The 17,891-nt window shown below is 39.6% G+C and overlaps 1 protein-coding gene across 1 annotated transcript in view; it reads right to left on the bottom strand.

Annotated features, from left to right (window-relative positions):
* LOC141782019 (polycystin-1-like protein 2) overlaps positions 1–17,891 on the bottom strand; it is a 56,836-nt gene that overhangs the window by 1,061 nt on the left and 37,884 nt on the right. The window contains exons 19-36 of the mRNA XM_074658036.1: positions 17,752–17,853; positions 16,055–16,233; positions 15,670–15,816; positions 15,335–15,534; positions 13,705–13,925; positions 13,296–13,491; positions 11,082–11,328; positions 9,148–9,388; positions 8,870–8,966; positions 8,620–8,754; positions 7,910–8,098; positions 5,963–6,296; positions 4,867–5,000; positions 4,451–4,578; positions 2,513–2,673; positions 1,765–1,975; positions 931–1,032; positions 614–745 (exon numbers count right to left, since the gene is read on the bottom strand). Coding sequence (XP_074514137.1) covers positions 614–745; positions 931–1,032; positions 1,765–1,975; positions 2,513–2,673; positions 4,451–4,578; positions 4,867–5,000; positions 5,963–6,296; positions 7,910–8,098; positions 8,620–8,754; positions 8,870–8,966; positions 9,148–9,388; positions 11,082–11,328; positions 13,296–13,491; positions 13,705–13,925; positions 15,335–15,534; positions 15,670–15,816; positions 16,055–16,233; positions 17,752–17,853 — 3,156 coding nt within the window. The remainder of the gene's footprint in view (positions 1–613; positions 746–930; positions 1,033–1,764; positions 1,976–2,512; positions 2,674–4,450; positions 4,579–4,866; positions 5,001–5,962; positions 6,297–7,909; positions 8,099–8,619; positions 8,755–8,869; positions 8,967–9,147; positions 9,389–11,081; positions 11,329–13,295; positions 13,492–13,704; positions 13,926–15,334; positions 15,535–15,669; positions 15,817–16,054; positions 16,234–17,751; positions 17,854–17,891) is intronic.

Raw genomic sequence — 17,891 nt, 5'->3', positions numbered from 1 at the left:
CTCAAAAACATCATTATGCATGAAATATTTTAGTTTCTAGTGCACACCAGACACTTTCAACAAGACACAAGGTTCTTTTCTAGTTGCTTTCAGGGTACACTGTAAACTGAGAGCTCTTGCTTAAATACAAGGCAAAAGTGAGCATGGCTCACACACACCCCCGCTCACTGCTTGACCCCTACTAAAGTAGGGCCAAAGGTTTTGCCCCTTTGGAACTTGGAAATGTTCTTCTTCTAACCCCCAAAAGGCACAACTAGACCACACTGTCAACCATCAAACCAAATTTGAAGTTCCTAAGTTAAATAGTTTCTGAGTTCTGCTCCGGAAACGAAAGCGTGACACGTGAACAGACGGAAGGACGGACGGACAAACGGATCACTATATACCCCCGACTACGTCGTAACGGGGGTATAATAAGTAAATGTTACTAGAATTAAAATGATTTGATCAACCCTGATATTTATCATGCAGATAGGGTTCTTGGGAAAAAACCCTAACTGGCATATTTGTCAAAAAGCTTTGGCGTATTACCCAGAACATACAGTTTGTTCACTATACTGTATGATCTGTATCAAAACAATTTAAAGAAAAGGATTAGAATTTTTCATGCTACCTTGTGATATATTTGCTCCTGGTTGAATGCCACGAGGATCACTGAGAGGAGGAGATTGAGCACCACGAACGTCATGAACACAACACAGGAACCAAAGAGTAATCCACCCAGCACGGGGTTAGAGTCCAAGACCTGAAAAATGGTGCATCAGTGAGACAGCAATGTCAGTTTGAGCTGATGAGGAAAAAAATCCTTATTCATGCACATTGATATTGGTGAGAGAATCGGCAGTGTGCCCTTATTATTACTCCAGAAAATGTCATATATAAGTATTTTTTTACATAGCAAATCTGTGAGTAAAGGCAGAGCTCACGTACCTCGTCATAGTTAAAGATGCCTATCTGCAAACTGATGATGGTCAGGAGAGCATCCGTCAAAGTTTTATATGAGGACACCTTCCAGCCATAAATCACGTTGCACTAGAAAGAGATTGACCTTTATCAGCAGAGGTACAACTAAAGTCCATCCTGTCTATCTGGCCTTCAGTTTTGCTGTAATGTTAAACAGATCATTTTGGAGATAATGGACTTAACCACAGAGAAAATGTTCTGTAAATTAGAAGATTCAAATTTGTGAATATATTAAAGACAACCTCACACAATAAACCCAATACACATGCACATTGTTCTGACAATTTTTTCTTTTTTTCGGATACCCTCTCCTAATAGCGGGGGAAAATTTAAACGTATTTTTTTATTTAATTTAAAGTTTTATTTTACACTTCTCTCACTTTTTTTAAAAAGTGCCTTAAAGCAGCAGTAGGCAGAATATGTTTGGCACCATTGGACAAAATTTCCATGATAACATTTCAGCATATTGTTATTCAAGTGTTCTGTGAGTGTTCTGTGTTCTGCACCTCCTCATAGCTCTGTTTTCAGGCTTTAAAAAATCTAGTTTGCTCTGGCTGATGGGCGGTACTTGATATTTCCTCAACTGATCTCAACATGGCTGCCGGGTCACAAACTTTCTCACTTTTTACAGCTAAAAAGGAACACTAAGATATGTTTCTGAAAACATTTTATACGATAAATTGGCATTACTATAACAGAATACAATCAAAACAGAGTGTATTGAATAAGAGCCAGAAGGACCCTGATCTTTGTAAAAAAAAAGGGAAGGTCTTGGTAATGGTGGCAAGATAGGCTACTCACCGCAGTGGAATACGCCACGAACATGATCACAATGACCACGAGGAAACCGGATATGTCGGTCCAGGCCCGCTGCAGCGCAGCAGTGATCATGTTCATCTTGGGGTTCAGTCTGAGCAGGTGCCACAGTTTAAAGGTGGCGAGCAGGACCAGGAAGGCGATCAGATACTGGAGCACTGAGTCTGCTGCGGCTGTCTCGTAAAAACTGGCAAATCTGCATACACAGCAAAGATGTGAGCTATCACAAATAAGAGAAAAGAGTACTAGAACACTGTAAGATGGTGTGATGATTACAGGAGAGTTTAGAGCAAACGAATACACAACATATCGGTATGTCCTTCATATATCTCCAGGACCACTCATCTTATCTACTTCACACTTGGTGAGTGCATTGCTGGGGACCCAAGGATGTGCATTATCAAATTTGGTTTGATTCCATATTGATTCATATTTGATCAGCGCTGCCTAGTTTGACCGTTTGGTCGGAGTTCGCGAGTGATTGACAGCCGGCTCTCATAGACAGTTGCTGGACAGCAGACCTCAGATCAGCTCTTGCTGCTTGATTTCCTTCGGTCTGTGAAATCTTGCAGATGCCGTTAGGAGCACCGGAGGACACAGAGGCACATGATTTTTTTCAGGTTTTCTGTTTCATGCACTACTGTCAGGATATAGCGACCATTTTATAAAAATAACTTTTGTAAATCATATTTGCTACAAATCTAAGGTTTGGCACAGTATATGTTAGTCTCACTGGTCTTTATGGTTTTGATAGTAGCTCATATCGCGGTTTCCAAGCAGGGTCCTCTTGATGAAGACAGCCACGGCACTCCAGCTCAGTAAGATGATAGTCAGCTCAAGAAGGTTCCACTTGTTCCTGAAGTAAGCCCACCGCTGCTGCTTCATTAATTTGCCCTGCCAGGAAAAGAAAAGAGGGAGGATTGTCATATTTAACAGGAGCCAGTTTGTGTGCAAAAAAAAAAAAAACATCCACTAAAAACTCACTTTTTGTATATCAGCACAAGTATGTTAAAGCTCCCATATTGTAAAAAGTGACATTTTCATGTATTTTATATTATAAAGCAGGTTTAAGTGATATATAAATACTGTGACAGTATCAAAACGCTCAATCCACAGATAAATACACACAGCCCATATTCAGAAACTGTGCGTTTGAAACAAGCCGTCAGGATTTCTGTACATTTGTGATGTCACAAATCTACAATATTTAGACAATTTCACAGTTTTAAACGTAAACATTCTAAATGTGTCCCAGTTTATTTCCTGTTGCAGTGTATGTGAATGACATCGGCTGACAGGAAGTAAACATGGACCCAAGCTGTTTCCTAGCAATGCAATTATGTTGCCATTCTGTTGAAATGCGCTAAAACTGAGTGTTTCTGATAGAGGGTAAATACAGGTATATTCAGACAGACGGTATAAGAAAAATAATGAGTTGTTTGAACATTAAAGCATGTAAACATGTTCTAGTAGAAACCCAAAATACAAGTATGAACCTGAATATGAGCATGATATGTCCCCTTTAAATAATGTACTTGTGAACTATATTTTTTGATATACACATTCTGTTAGATGTGTAGATGGTGCAGATGTTTTTACCTTGGTCCCTTAACATATTTAGTATTCATGTAACCTAAATAAATGTAAAAACTTCTTATGTTTTCTACTTGTTTGTACGTCACTTTACATTGTCAAGGGGTTGGTTCGTAGACGCTTAACATTTTCTGCAATGTGCAATCTGATTTAATATGCAGTACTTCTGAGTGTCTCCTTATGAGACTTTTGATCTCAATGCTTCCATGTGTACTTCAAAAGTGTGTGGAAACGTAAAAAAAAGAAGAAATTCCCCGTATTACATTTTTATCAAATGCAGTCATTTCTTTTACTTTGCACGGCAGCTCGCAATATCACAAGATCAGGAGATAATCCCGAGATCACAAGATCACACAAAAATCCATCTTATTAGGTTTCGAGTTATGCGTTTTCTGACCGACTGATCAGCGTCCTGTGAGGAGTTACTGGCAGCCACGGCCGTGGTTTAGGTGTGTGTGCCGTGACGCGGAGAGGCCACTGTTTGTTCAAAACAACAATGTGGTTAGCCTAGATGCTGCATTAGCATAGGTTAGCACAGAATTTAAGAGTTTTTCTTCATTAAAAGAAGAGCAAAGAACCGCTCTGGAAGCTTTTTTTCTCTGATGGAAAAGGTGTTTTTGCTCTTCTCCCGACTGGCTTCGGCAAGAGATTGATTGACAGATGGTTCATCCAATCACCTGCCAGGTATTTTGTTTTGGAAAATACCTTCCCTTTGCCAAACAGTTTCCAGTGATGGCTTCTCAGATGGTTCTGTGTTCAGGTTATCAATTCTGTGCATGTGTTACTGAAACCAAAACACCCATAAAACCGTGTTTATTAAGAGGTTATTTGTGAATCCCTGCATTACAATAGCAGTCTCAAGTCCCTCATTGGATATAGAAATCCTTGCCTGCCTTATTAAATATATAAAATCAATTGTCTACGATACGATAACGATACGATAATACTTTATTGTCAGACAGGTCTGAAATTTGTTTTGCATCACAGCAGCTAACATGCATCACATGGATAACAAAGAACCAAGCAAATTAATGGGGCTGTATGCACCTTTTGTAGTAGTCATGTTAGTGTGTTATACCTGCAGGAACATGTAATAGAAGATGAAAAGCAGGTATATGATCTCAGCAGCCATAACGAAGATGTGAAGACCACCAGTCGATTGGTAAAGACGAACACTCTGCAGCTGACTGTGGAGATGAAATGCTCCTATAAAATCAACAGGAAATATTTGTTTAAACACATGCAGGCTAGCATGATCTCATTCATATAGTGTATTGTATATCGATGTGAAGGTGGGAGAAGTGAATAAAATCGCAGACTGAAATTACAGCCAAATTGTAAGAGGCAACAAAAATATGACAGTGACAATAGTGTTATACATCCTCCTGAAAATCCTCTTTAGTGGAGCTGCATTATATCCTGTATCTTTGCCAAATAACACAGTGAATGCAATACATAATGTTTATGCCTTTCGAAGGAAACACTCAACCTTACCTATGGCTGTAGTCTCCAGCAAGAGGGTGACGATGCAGAAGAGGTTCACGTTAGCATTATAAACAGTGAACTCTGCAAAGATCGCCCTTGTGTACGTATCCAGCCACGTGTTCCTGAACAGGTACTCAAGGGTGCTGTAGATTACACAAGTACACAAGAATATGATTACTGAAGGCCTCCTTTTTACATCTCCATCTAGTTTCAATGCTAATATATTGATTGGTCAATCTGAGGGTCACTGAATCTACTGAGAATAATTTAAACTCACAGTCCAGTAAAAAAAAAAAAAAAGTTTATCTTTGGTTCTCGTATTGCATTGCATTTTGCAAATGTACGTAGGCCTACTATAGGCTGTATATAAAGATGGGCGACGCCTCTCTACTTCCTCCCGCTGTACAGAAGTGAAGTCAAAATCCCGGATACGGGAGCTGTCATCATGAGATTTTGAAGTCAATTGGAGCCAGAGTCTGCGCGGTAGCGATCGGGCAGTGGAGCCGCGGTATCGAGGTCACCCACCCGAACCGATTGCGAGCCGAGCACGTCCGCAGCTTGTCAGTGAGAGACTCACAGCCACCAATCATGACGTCTCACAACCCTTTTTTATAGCATCAAATAATTCATTAAAATCCAACTTGAACACTTGAACATACATAAGTGTGACAGAAAGAATCTTTGGTCGGACATGTACTTTGACTAGGGATGCTAATTTTGAAAAAAAATCTTAACCGATAACCGAACCTTGTTAACCAATTATTAACCATTAACCGACAAGATTAGTGCCAACTTCCTGTATCTTGCAACTCCGGCTCCGCCTCTTAAGGTGGACCAGCTTTTCTCCTTAAAGATACGAGCGGCTCCTCTGAGTTTTGCTCAGCTTTTGAATTAATTATTCAAATGTCTTTTAACCATTTTAACCGCTAGCGTTAATCGGTTAAAGTTCTTAACGTCGGTTAACGGTTAAATGGTTAATTATTAATATCCCTAACTTTGACTTTTTAGTTTGGCCCATGTCCCTTCCACTAACATGGAGCAGGCGGGCTTTATGACCTATAGTGCAGCCAGCCGTCCATCTTTATATACAGTCTATGGTCTGTACCTGCTGGCATTTTGTGAATCCGGGCCAAGCGCCGCTACAAAGCCACCTCCCCTGTAGAGCACCATTTGGCCCCAGACAGGATAAGCCCTGAGCTGAGCCTGTGTCTGGTACGTCCACGGGCTGGTGGTGCTCGTAGAGATATTATCCCTCGCAGAGGAGTGGTTCCAGCCAGGGTCATAGGAGCCCATGTCCTCCATCTCCCATGAATATTGAGCGTGACAGTCTGGTACAAACTGGAGCATGGAGCCCGCAATCTGACAGGAGTTCTTCTGCACTCTCAATTGACGAAGACGGGCATTACCCACTAGCTTGGAGTTTCCATCTGTGATGAATCCTGAAACAGAACAGTTTGGGTCAGTTTGTGTAATATTGGGCTAACTTCACTCAATACCAATGGCCTGACCAATGTTCTGACCCGGTGTTAGTATTTTTATATTACAGTTGGGTTATTTAGCCAAACTAAAATATGGTTATGACGAACAGGCTCAGGTTTTGCCTTAAAACTGTCACAAATGTATCATTAGTTGTACAAACTGATGTGCATATATTAAACTGGACAGACACTGCGTTTTTATTAATCCTGTATGTTAACTTTATTAACTTATACTACATGTTTTAATCAGCCTTTCTGCATGGTCAGAATCCTGTATGGATCAATTGACCGGCCTAGATGTAAACATGGAACCCCTGGTTGTTTTTCCAATAAAGTTAATTCAAACAAGACAACACATCCTATATAATGTTGACAAAAACAGAGAAAGGCAGCGCTACTTTGTGCAACTCAATATGAACAAAAAAGTAAGAAGAAAATTAGGAAAATATGGAGCCATAGGTAGCTGGAAGATGCAGACAATATGGTGTACTGTTCAGCCACCACATGTAAAATAGGACTCCAGTAATATTAAAAGTAGCTAACTACAGTCACTACAGCCGTGAGGAAAACTGATGCTGCTCAAACTGCAAGACAGCAAACCAAAATGTCTGCCATGCCAGAAATCCAACCGATTGTCCGAAAACCAGATCTTTAATTGTTCAGGCACGCTATCAAACTGCACGTCAAACGACAACAGATCTGGCAAAAATTTGGCCCGATTATAAAATTAGTCGGGGCCGACCAATTTCGGGGGTTAAAATCAGGCTTAATCCATACAGTGTCTGCGTGGTTTTAGCATTCAAAACTGCAAAGGATACACATAGTGTTAACAATCAGTAACAAATCGTGATGTATAATTTCAAAAAGAGCCAGATTGGATTGTAACCATTCACAAACCTACCATAACCCAACAGTAATAAACACTAACACTGCATCATAACAACTCGTTGCCTTTGGTGGTTTTCTACCCATTTGGTACTGTTAACCAACTGATTTATTTTCAGTGTGAATTAATTATGTCTGGATGCACATAAAGTAAATGTTGTAATATCTTTAAAGACTCGTGAGAATGTGGGATCACCAGAATCATCTTCCTGGCACCTGTTAATTGCTCCCTCTGGCATTAACCTACCTGAAGGACTTTACTGAATCCAACTGTCTGATCCAACCCTAACCCTAAAATGGTACTTACTACAGAAAAGATACATACAATAAGAAATGAGATACAGGAAGCATCCTGCTCCCCAGCTGTGGAGTTGATTGATGTTTAACTCCATAGCATGAGAGTGAGAAGTCTGCTTTTCTGGACAACAGCCAAGGTTTTAAACAGCTTTTACACCAACACAATTTTGGCACAAGACGACCTCTATCTTATAAAAAAGCCCAAAAAAACAAACAGAAAAAGCTGCTTTGACATGAGGCAGTGCAAATTGTAAAATATCTGCATGTGTAATATAAGAATTCAGAAAAACACTGCTAAAACCACAAACATTTCTTTGCAGCTCTGGTTGCTAAGATTAAAACAAACAGGGCCTGATCACTTCTTTCTCCTCTGCATGAGGGATCGTTTTTACCTGGATAATCCTTGTTAAAAAGGTTACTTAGCAGCGTTGTTTTGGCCCACGTGAACACATCTCCAAGACTCATGCTGTGTGAGATCCCTCCGCCGAAGCTACCTCGGATGTGCCGGTTCAGGAAAAAAGCATTGGGATCTCTCTGGCCGTACGCCACCAGCAGCAACATCCACATGAACCCCATGTAGGCTGCAACAAAAGGGCACATTAGAGTTCTCCAACGTCAACGTTTCGGAAGCAAAAATATGTTTCGTAAATATGTTTCAGCCTCGTATCACGCTTGCAGAAACGCACAATGACACGTGGTTAACGTTGTGAAACGATTGGTTAGGTTTATGTCTACCTATGGAGCCCACAGGTTTTAAACACTGGACACGTGTTGTTTTTTTAATATTCTTGTGCCTCCATCACGGATCGCAACCGATCAATAGATAGAGTTATAATGGGAGAGTTCTGTGATAGTCTGGAGACATGTCCAGGGTGTACCCCGCCTTCGTCAGTTGGGATCAGCTCCAGCCCCTGCCTGCGACCCCGAATGGTATAAGCGGTTACAGATAATGGATGGATGGATGGGAGAGTTAAAATAGTGAATAGATTCTGTTTTCTTTAAATCGTACACTGTGGGCCGTGAGTGACAACTACTATTTAATTGCACTGCATTAACATTCATATACTTTGATTTGTGGCCATAGAACAGTGTATCTACTTACTAAAAATCTCCTTGAGGAGGGCAAAGGCTTTTTGTTCCATCATCTTTTTCCTTCTCATCTTCTCAATGTCTGCGGGAGGAGGAGGCTCATAGAGACTGCCATCCCGTCTGGCCATTTGTTGGTCCTTACAAGCACCTGTTGGTGAAGAGTTATTTGTATGTTTGTTTGTTGTAAAACCTGAACATTTCTGATATGAACAAGTCAAAATTTGAGACCAAGAAAGTTTATTTAAGGAGTTTTTATCTTTTACCTAGATTTCTGTCATTTCCTTCAAACGACACATTTTGAAAATCTTCCTCATCGACTTTCTTTATTACAAGTGCAAAGAAGACTGCGAGACACAGCACCTGTGGTGAAAGGCAGGGATATAAGTGAATACAGATGTTTCTTTTTCGTGTTTTTTTCCTGAAGTGAATATTTAGCATGTGCTCATAAAGAATAATCTCTGTAGGAAAGTTTAAAAAAATACAAAGAATGAATTGTATTGGAAATACTGAGCTAGAGGGGGGACAGACAGCTTCTTCTCACCTTCAATGGCTGAATGATGAGGACACTCTGGAAAAAGGAGACTATCATGGACACCAACCAGCTCACGGAGCGTTCCTTCCCAAATTTCAACCCGTAAAGCATTGTGAAATATCCCGCCACAAAACTGCTTGCGATCACTAGCAGCCAGCTGACAAAAATAAACCACCAGGGTAGCCCTCCGTGACAGCACGCCCTTTTCTTCTGACTACCATCACCATCGGTGCTGTCAGCAGGGCTCAACCTGCAAGTGAGAGCAGTGAATATACTCAAACACAGCTCTCTTTTGAAGTGTTATTACTACATTTCGCTTGAGTAACTGAAACAATAAAATACATCTTAAAAATATTATACCACATTGCGGTTTTGTCAGTTTTAGCCCATTACTCACAGACTGTGTATTCTTTAATGAATAGTTCAACACTTTGGGAAACAGGCTCCTTCAGTTTCTTGCTGCCACTTAAATGAGAAAATCCATACCACTCCCATGTTTGTATGCTCAATATAAAGCCACAGCTGGTTAGCTCAGTTTAGCATAAGACTGGAAACGGATTAAAAAAAGAAGATACAGTAGAGGCTGTCAATCGATTAAAATATTTGATCGCGATTAATCGCATGATTGTCCACAGTTAATTGTGGTTAATCACAAATAAATCACACATTTTTTAGAAATCTCAAGTTGCGTTAATGCTTTATCGCGTTGACTTTGTCAGCCCTAGTCGGTTGGAAAATTTTTCAAACTTTGGACAGAGCCGGGCTAGTTGTTTTCCCCTGTGTCCAGTCATTATGTTAAGCTAAGCTAACCATAGCTTCATATTTAGCATAAAGACATCAGAGTGGTATTGATCTTCTCATTTAACTCTTGCCAAGAAATTGAATAAGCCTATTTCCCAAAATGTTGAACTATTATTTTAAAATGACCAAACCTGCTGCCCAATCTGCATTTGGATTCCATTCATTTCAACACACAAAGAGGACAAATTTGCGGTGATTTGAAAAATGTGTTACAAACGACAATTTAAAGACTCCTGACGAAGTTGCATTAAATCAAATGGTATTAGGGCTCTGTGGGCAGGGACCATTTTATTCATAACATGTAAACACGCTGCTTCTCAGAAGCTACTTTCTTATCTTGGAAGCCAGAGCGTCCTTGAAAACACATCCAAAAAGTGGTCGCCATTATCAACTGCATTATCCTGTGTGATAAATGACTGATAGAATAATAAAAACAAAATAGACATGAAACAAACATAAAGGGGATCAATTCTTCATTTTAAAGGTCCCATATCAAGCTCATTTTTAGGTTCATACTTGCATTTTGTGTTTCTACTAGAACATGTTTACATGCTGTTATGTTTAAAAAACAAACTTTATTTTCCTCATACTGTCTGCCTGAATATACCTGTATTCACCCTCTGTCTGAAATGCTCCGTTTTAGTGCATTTCAATGGAATTGCAATGGAATTGCAATGGAATTGCGTTGCTAGGCAACAGTTTGGGTCCATGTTTACTTCCTGTCAGCTGATGTTTTTTACATAAACTGCAACAGGAAATAAATTGGGACACATTTAGAATGTTAATGTTTAAAACCGTGTAATGGTCTAAATATTGTATATTTGTGACATCACAAATGGACAGAAACCCTAACGGCTTGTTTCAAACGCACAATTTCTGAATACGGGCTATTTGTATTTCTCCGTATATTGAGAGTTTTGATAGTTTAACAGTATTTATATAGCACTTAAACCTATTTTATAATATAAAAGACCTGAAACTCTCACTTTTTACAATATGGGACCTTTAAAGGCTATCAAGTGACTTTAAAGGCTCTGGCACATCCTGGAAATAAATACTGTATAAACATACACAGTTTGTAGATAAAAGGCTAACGCATGCAAATCCACCAGTGTGGTCGTTATAATGAGTGACTTCTCTACTTCTTCTGGGTGAGTTCATCTGGGTTGACACAGCTGGATATGAAGAGCTGTTCTTCAAGAAAGCCCTTCATGCCCTGGACCTGCTGCAGAGCCCGGCTGTAGCTGTGTGGGCTGGGGAAGCCGCAGGGTCCCAGCAGACTCAGCTCTTTGTCAACGTGACACAGCTGCCGGTATAGATACTGGGCTTTGTTGCTCTTCTTTTGAATCCCCTCCACTGTTGACCCAGGATGCACATTAGCACTGCCCTCTGAAAACATACATAAGTTCTGACTCGGTGAACTATGTTTATACTATTTTTGGTGTCTATTGTTGTTAAAAATGTATATGCACTTGTTGCACGTATAAAGGTGTGTTCAGACAGAAAGTGAAGAAAATGTTTGCGGCATCCTAAATTTTACCGCTGGACCATTTGGGCAGTCCGTGTTTATGGGAGTGTGCCTCTGACTGAAGTTTCTGAACTCAGCAGAAACGTTGGTTCTTTCTGTTATTTCTAGGGCTGTCAATTGATTCAAATATTTTATTGCGATTAATCGCACATTTTTTTATCTGTTCAAAATGTACCGTAAAGGGAGATTTGTCAAGTATTTAATACCCCTATCAACGGGTGGGCAAATATGCTGCTTTATGCAAATGTATGTACATATTTATTTTTGGAAATGTATTAACAACTCAAAACAATGACAAATATTGTCCAGAAACCCTCACAGGTACTGCATTTAGAATAAAAAAAATACGCTCAAATCACAACACAAACTGCAGTCCAACAGGCAACAACAGCTGTCATTGTGTCAGTGTGCTGACTTGACTATGACTTTCCCCCAAACCGCATGTGATTATCATAAAGTGGGCATGTCTGTGAAGGAGAACCCATTTTCATTCACATATCTTGAGGTGAGAAGTTAAGAGACCCCTTTGAAAATGACCATGACGGTTTTTCCTCTGCAAAATTTAGCGCAAGTTTGGAGCGTTATTTAACCTCCTTCCTGACAAGCTAGTATGACATGGTTGGTACCAATGGATTCTTTAGGTTTTTCTAGTTTCATATGATGCCAGTATCTTCACTCTAGGTCTAAAAGAGCCCGCTACAACCTCCAAAATATCGATTGTGTTAAAGAAATTAGTTTTATTGGCGTTAAAATGCTTTTGCGTTAACGCGTTATCATCGCGTTCACTTTGACAGTCCTAGTTATTTCCCTTCAATCTCTGGGATAACCCTGTGATATGGGCGAAACTTTCAGGCAAGTTGAAGCCTTTTTCTACTTTTGATTGTGTCTTTCTATTGGCTTGGTGCACACTAAACTTTACCAAACTGTATGTGACAGTGTATGCGTCCCTTGTTTCACTACAACGGACAATGGATTTTAGACACTTTCTTTCTCTCAAGCTAAAAAACAATGGGGACATTCTGTGTGTATTTGAAGCCAAAAATATTTGTACTTCAGTTCTGAGAAATATAATTTGATAATATAATCATTTTTTTGGCTTTGTTGTTCTCAAATTTTACACAAGATAACTGAAATGTCTGCTCAATGTGCAGCATTTAATGCCTGTGCATTAATTCATGTTTTCATAAAAAAGCATAGTGTATACTTTTCACTTGTCTTTACACCCTCCCATTGGATATTACAATAGCTATATTTTTAATTTGGGTTAACTTTACTGGTATCATTGTTAATGTTTTGTTGTATTGTGATAAAACTGTTTTTGTTCGTTAGTTTGTTTGTTGATCTCTAACTTGTTGCTGCTATTTAGTTTTTTATCTGATTTTGTTTCGTTAAGCACTTTGGGCTGCATGTTTGTATGAAATGTGCTATACAAATAAAGTTATTATTATGCATCACCTTTGACGTTCTGGCCCCAGTGCATGGCTTTTCATAGAAGAATAAGGTATGGGTTGAGCATGTATCTTTGCATTTATGTTCTTTCATTTTAACAACAGAGAAAAATAATGAGGTTTTTCAACAGGCGAAATACTTTGGAATAGTAAAAGTGCCGTCTAGAGATGAGATGAAGTGAACTGGATAGAATTTAATTCAGCAGCAAGTGCATTTAAAGCCAGAATGTGGACATAAATCCTGGGTATCAAGCTTCTTAAAAGAACTACTGGAGGAAATCTGTGAAAACTATCAGGCGAGTTGAACAGACATTAGTTTGAAAAGGGGACAGGATTGTATAAAATGTACAGTATCCGCCATCCACAGCAGGTATACACACCTGGGAGCTGAGGCTGAATGCTCTGGGTTTTGGGCTGGGCGGTGTCGCTGGTCTTGTTGTTGTGTTTGATGAAGTCCTCCACCACAGAAAGGACAGCATTGATATCAACTTGTTGTCCAGGCCCAAACTCAGACTCTGTGCATGGTAAGTTGCTTTTCACAGTCTTAGACAATGAATGGGCAATTTTTGTGATATCCTGAGAGAGAGAATGTTCAAATACAAAGTTGTTTTTCTTTATAAAATGACATGTAATGCAATTTTAAAATACACTATTTGAATTTGAGATGAACTATTTACATATTCATCACTGTCTTGAACATGTAAATGCATAAAAAAGGTTATTCATTTCATTTGGATGCTGCTAATTCAGCGCTTAATAAATCAGGGTAAACTTCAAATAGCTACCTACCTTGATGACGGTGTCTAAAGTGACATTGACATTCATGTTGGTGGTGGTGGTGGTCTGGGATTGAGAATTCTGTTCTGTTTTTTTTGTTTTGCGCTTGCAACAAGACGTCTCCCGAGGATGAGTGTTTCTAAAGATGCTAACAATAAGGATATTCATAGGAAACATAATGAGGGAACTCTGAACTCCAACCATGAACTGTTGCCAAGTAAACTCAAAGTGACCTGAAAAAAATCAGAGAGAGAGAGAGAGAGATAAAAGACATTGTACTGTATGTGCACATCAATTTTTAGATGTTTTTTTGTCGCCCACAAATTCATAAATATGTATTTTATCTTAAAATAAAATTTTTGGGCTTCTTATATAATTGGTTATCATGTAATAGTTGGTTTTATGAACACAGGAGTACAGCCATAGACTATATGAAGATGGATGACATGTCTCCACTTCCTCCCACTGTACAAAAGTGAAGCCAAAATATCCCGGATACGAGAGCTGCCATCTTGAGATTTTGACGTCACTTGGAGCCAGAGTCTGCGCAGTAGTGATCGGGTGACTGGAGCACTGGTATCGAGGTTCCGCCCACACACCCGCCCAACCCAATCACGAGCCAAGCACGGCCGCAGCTTGAGAGCGTGAGATCCATAGCTGCTGCGTTAGCACCACGGTGGCTGTTTGGCTAGAAAGACACAACAACTAACCATAATATCGCTATAACTACATTTACGATCAAATTTACGGCATGTTTTATTACACAGACTCGTGATTTGTTTCTCAGAAATGCCATCTGCGTGTCTGCTATGGAAAAAAAAACGGCGGTCCGACAGCATTGGCTAACCTTACTGTCAGCGGAAATGTTGCTATGCTAGTTACCGGTGCCGTCGGTGACTGTATGAACCACAGGCTGTACAAAGATCTTTATATACAGATGTTCCTACAAAGACCTTGATATATTAGTTGAATATGTTAATCTAGTTTGCCTGACTCATTGATCTTTCATCTGACTGAGGTTTGTGCAAGTTAGAATCTATGGCACAGACTAAAAATATCAGCAGCCTAACTGTGCTGTATATTGATAAATCCATAGCGCTGTCCGTGGTGCTGAAGTAGCAGACAGATTTATAATTGTGATTTTTTTCTCTGAGTCCCAACCTTCTGTCAGTTTGGCCGGGGATCTGTAATATTCTCTGAACTGCATAGCTAGGGCGAGGCTATTATAAAAATACAGAACCAAAAGAGTCGTTCATGGGGCGGTTTGCTTGTCACTTGTTAGAAAAAGGAACACTTGAACATACATCAGCGTGATGAGAACTACCTAAAATGACAGGAACCATCTTTGGAAAAAATTGATTTGACGTGTACTTTATTCTGAATTTTTAGTTTGCCACCATGTCCCATCCGCTTACATGGAGGGGGCGGGATTTATGACCTATACTGCAGCCAGCCACCAGGGGGGCGATCGTGATGTTTTGGCTTCACTTTTGGGGAGCTGTCATGGCGTCCATCTTTATATACAGTCTATGAATAAAGCAAACAAGCGTCAACTTTAAAGGTCATAAAGCAGACAAATACATGTTTTTGTTTGTTTTTTTAACAATAAATTGAACTGATACGAAAATGGGTTGTAGGCTACCTAGGTCCATGGTCTGCTCAGAGGGATCTGTTGGGATGCCATAAAACATGATGCTGGTCAGCATGGTACAGAGCAGCAGGGTAAAACAGCAGGAAACTCTCTGAACACAAGTGAAGGTGCTGCTCGGGGGTCGACTGATCACTGAGTACCAGAGGTGTCCGTCACTGAAATCCCTTGTAGTCTTCATAAAGAACAAGTTACTGGAAAAATAACAGCAGGAAGTGATGACAATGTGAAATATAAAACCACTACCTTTTCACATTCAGCCTCTAGACTTCAATAATGTGTCTGAGTGTATAATATTGCTGCCCAGTACCTCAATGCTTTAACCTTACCTGAACCTCTTCAAATCCATCTCTGTCGAAACAGGAACAACTTTATCGAGAGAACAATCACCAATGTCTATGGCCAGCCAGGAGTTGCACAGAAAATGCCATTTTTGCTCTGTCTGTAAATCCTGCACCATGACATTGCCTACATACCTGAAAAAAGGAAACTATTGAAAATGTAAAGGCTGTAACAACTTTTAAACTACAGAAATGTCCACCTTGAGAAAGTACACTAAAATGACTTGCAAAACAGACATCAAAGAAAATGACATGAGGAGAAGAGAAAGTAATCATCTGCAAGGTCAGGATAGGAAGAAATTCCATGGCTTATACATACATTTTGAGGATGCTTTTTTAAATTTTTTTGAACAACATTTCTGTATTTGCCTACCAGGCAGGATGGCTCCCTGAGTTGTTGTGCCACAGTCTGATGCCCTGCAGGTCTCCCAGGGAGAAAGGTGTAGTTAGCAGGAACACATCCACCGCACCTCTCTCAAACACACATTTCTTTGAATCCGTCAGGTGATGTGGTTCACTGTTTCCTTCTGCACCCAGCAGAGTGATTGCCACCTAAAACAGTTCAGTACTCTGTATTTTAAAAGTGAAAAGTCCCAAACAGAAATACAACCACGTAAAGGTCCCATATCATGCTCATTTTCAGGTTCATACTTGTATTTTGTGTTTCTAATAGAACATGTTTAAATGCTGTAATGTTAAAAAAAAACTGTATTTTCCTCATACTGTCTGTCTGAATATACCTGTATTACACTCTGTCTGAAACGCTCCGTTTTAGTGCACTGCAACGGAATTGCGTTGCTAATCAACAGTTTGGGTCCATGTTTATCTCCTGTCAGCTGATGTCATTTGCATACACTGCAACAGGAAATGAAAAAAAACTGGGACACATTTAGAATGTTTACATTTAAAACTGTGAAATGGTCTAAATATTGTGGATTTGTGACATCACAAATAGACAGAAATCCTAACGGCTTGTTTCAAATGCACAATTTCTGAAAACGAGTTTTGTGTATTTCTCTGTATATTGAGCATTTTGATACTTTCACAGCATTTATATAGCACTAAAACCTGCTTTATAATATAAAATATATGAAAATCTTATTTTTTACAATATGGGACCTTTAACTTACATGTATTTACATAGGGTAATGGGGTGGGGTGGGGGCTAGGGCTGCAATCAGCAAGACCCTCACTACAAATATTATGACACAATCATTTGGCTATTTAATGCAATTAAATTAGAAATGGCAGAATGGGAAAAAAAAAAAATAGGAATAATTATTTCATTAAGTGGCATGAAATGTCATCAGCAAAGTTCAGGAGTGTGTGTGTGTGTGTGTGTGTGTGTGTGTGTGTGTGTGTGTGTGTGTGTGTGTGTGGTGCACAGACAAATTAATATTATAATCTGCCCTTCAATAGGTATCGATTCCTTTTAAAAAATATCAGTAATAAAATTATATAAATAAAACATGAGTGGCTGCATCACTTCCAAACGTTTTCTAAGTAATGTTTCTGCCAAAACAGCCCTGAGCTGGCCTGTGTCACATGACAGTGGAAACCTATACATCAGACCGTAAATACATCATCCAGAGTAGGCTTGTATGACCACGCCCCCTTTTGGGGGAAAACAATCCCGTGTCCATTGTAAACCGGAACAACGTAAGGAGAAGAGGTTGAAACATGTCTCCAAACTTCTTCTTTAAATAAACTAGTAACAGTAATAACGCTATGCTGAAGGGTTGCTGTGTAGTTGGTTGCACCAAAAATAAATCCAAAATCGCTGATCTCCAATTTGTTCCCCTGCCATGTCCTAAAAAGATATAATTAAGGGGGTTTATGGCGTAATTTAAATTCATTTTAATTCAATTGATCAGGTTTTATTCAGTGGTTTATACCATATAGGTGTTTGGTACCGTTCTGCAGTTCAGACGTCAAATACTGAAGAGTTAACCTATTTTAGCAGAATCCTTGTTGCTGTGCAGATTCTTTGCAGGCTCCCTCAAAGAGCAGAGCATTTTCTTCAAAATCTAATCGTCTAACTATTTGCTATGAACTAATTAACATATTTACCTGAGAGGAAGTGGAGGCTCCTCTCCGGTGCCCAGTGCTGACACTCAACAGGTAGCGGTACTCGTCCATGGGGTCGTTGTCCTCAAGCACGGTCACCTTCACCTGCCAATCAGTCAACAACATATCATATGTTTCTTTTA

This window comes from Sebastes fasciatus, chromosome 14 (assembly GCF_043250625.1).
Source record: "Sebastes fasciatus isolate fSebFas1 chromosome 14, fSebFas1.pri, whole genome shotgun sequence".
Taxonomy (NCBI): domain Eukaryota; kingdom Metazoa; phylum Chordata; class Actinopteri; order Perciformes; family Sebastidae; genus Sebastes; species Sebastes fasciatus.
This window is presented reverse-complemented; position numbering and strand designations above follow the sequence as displayed.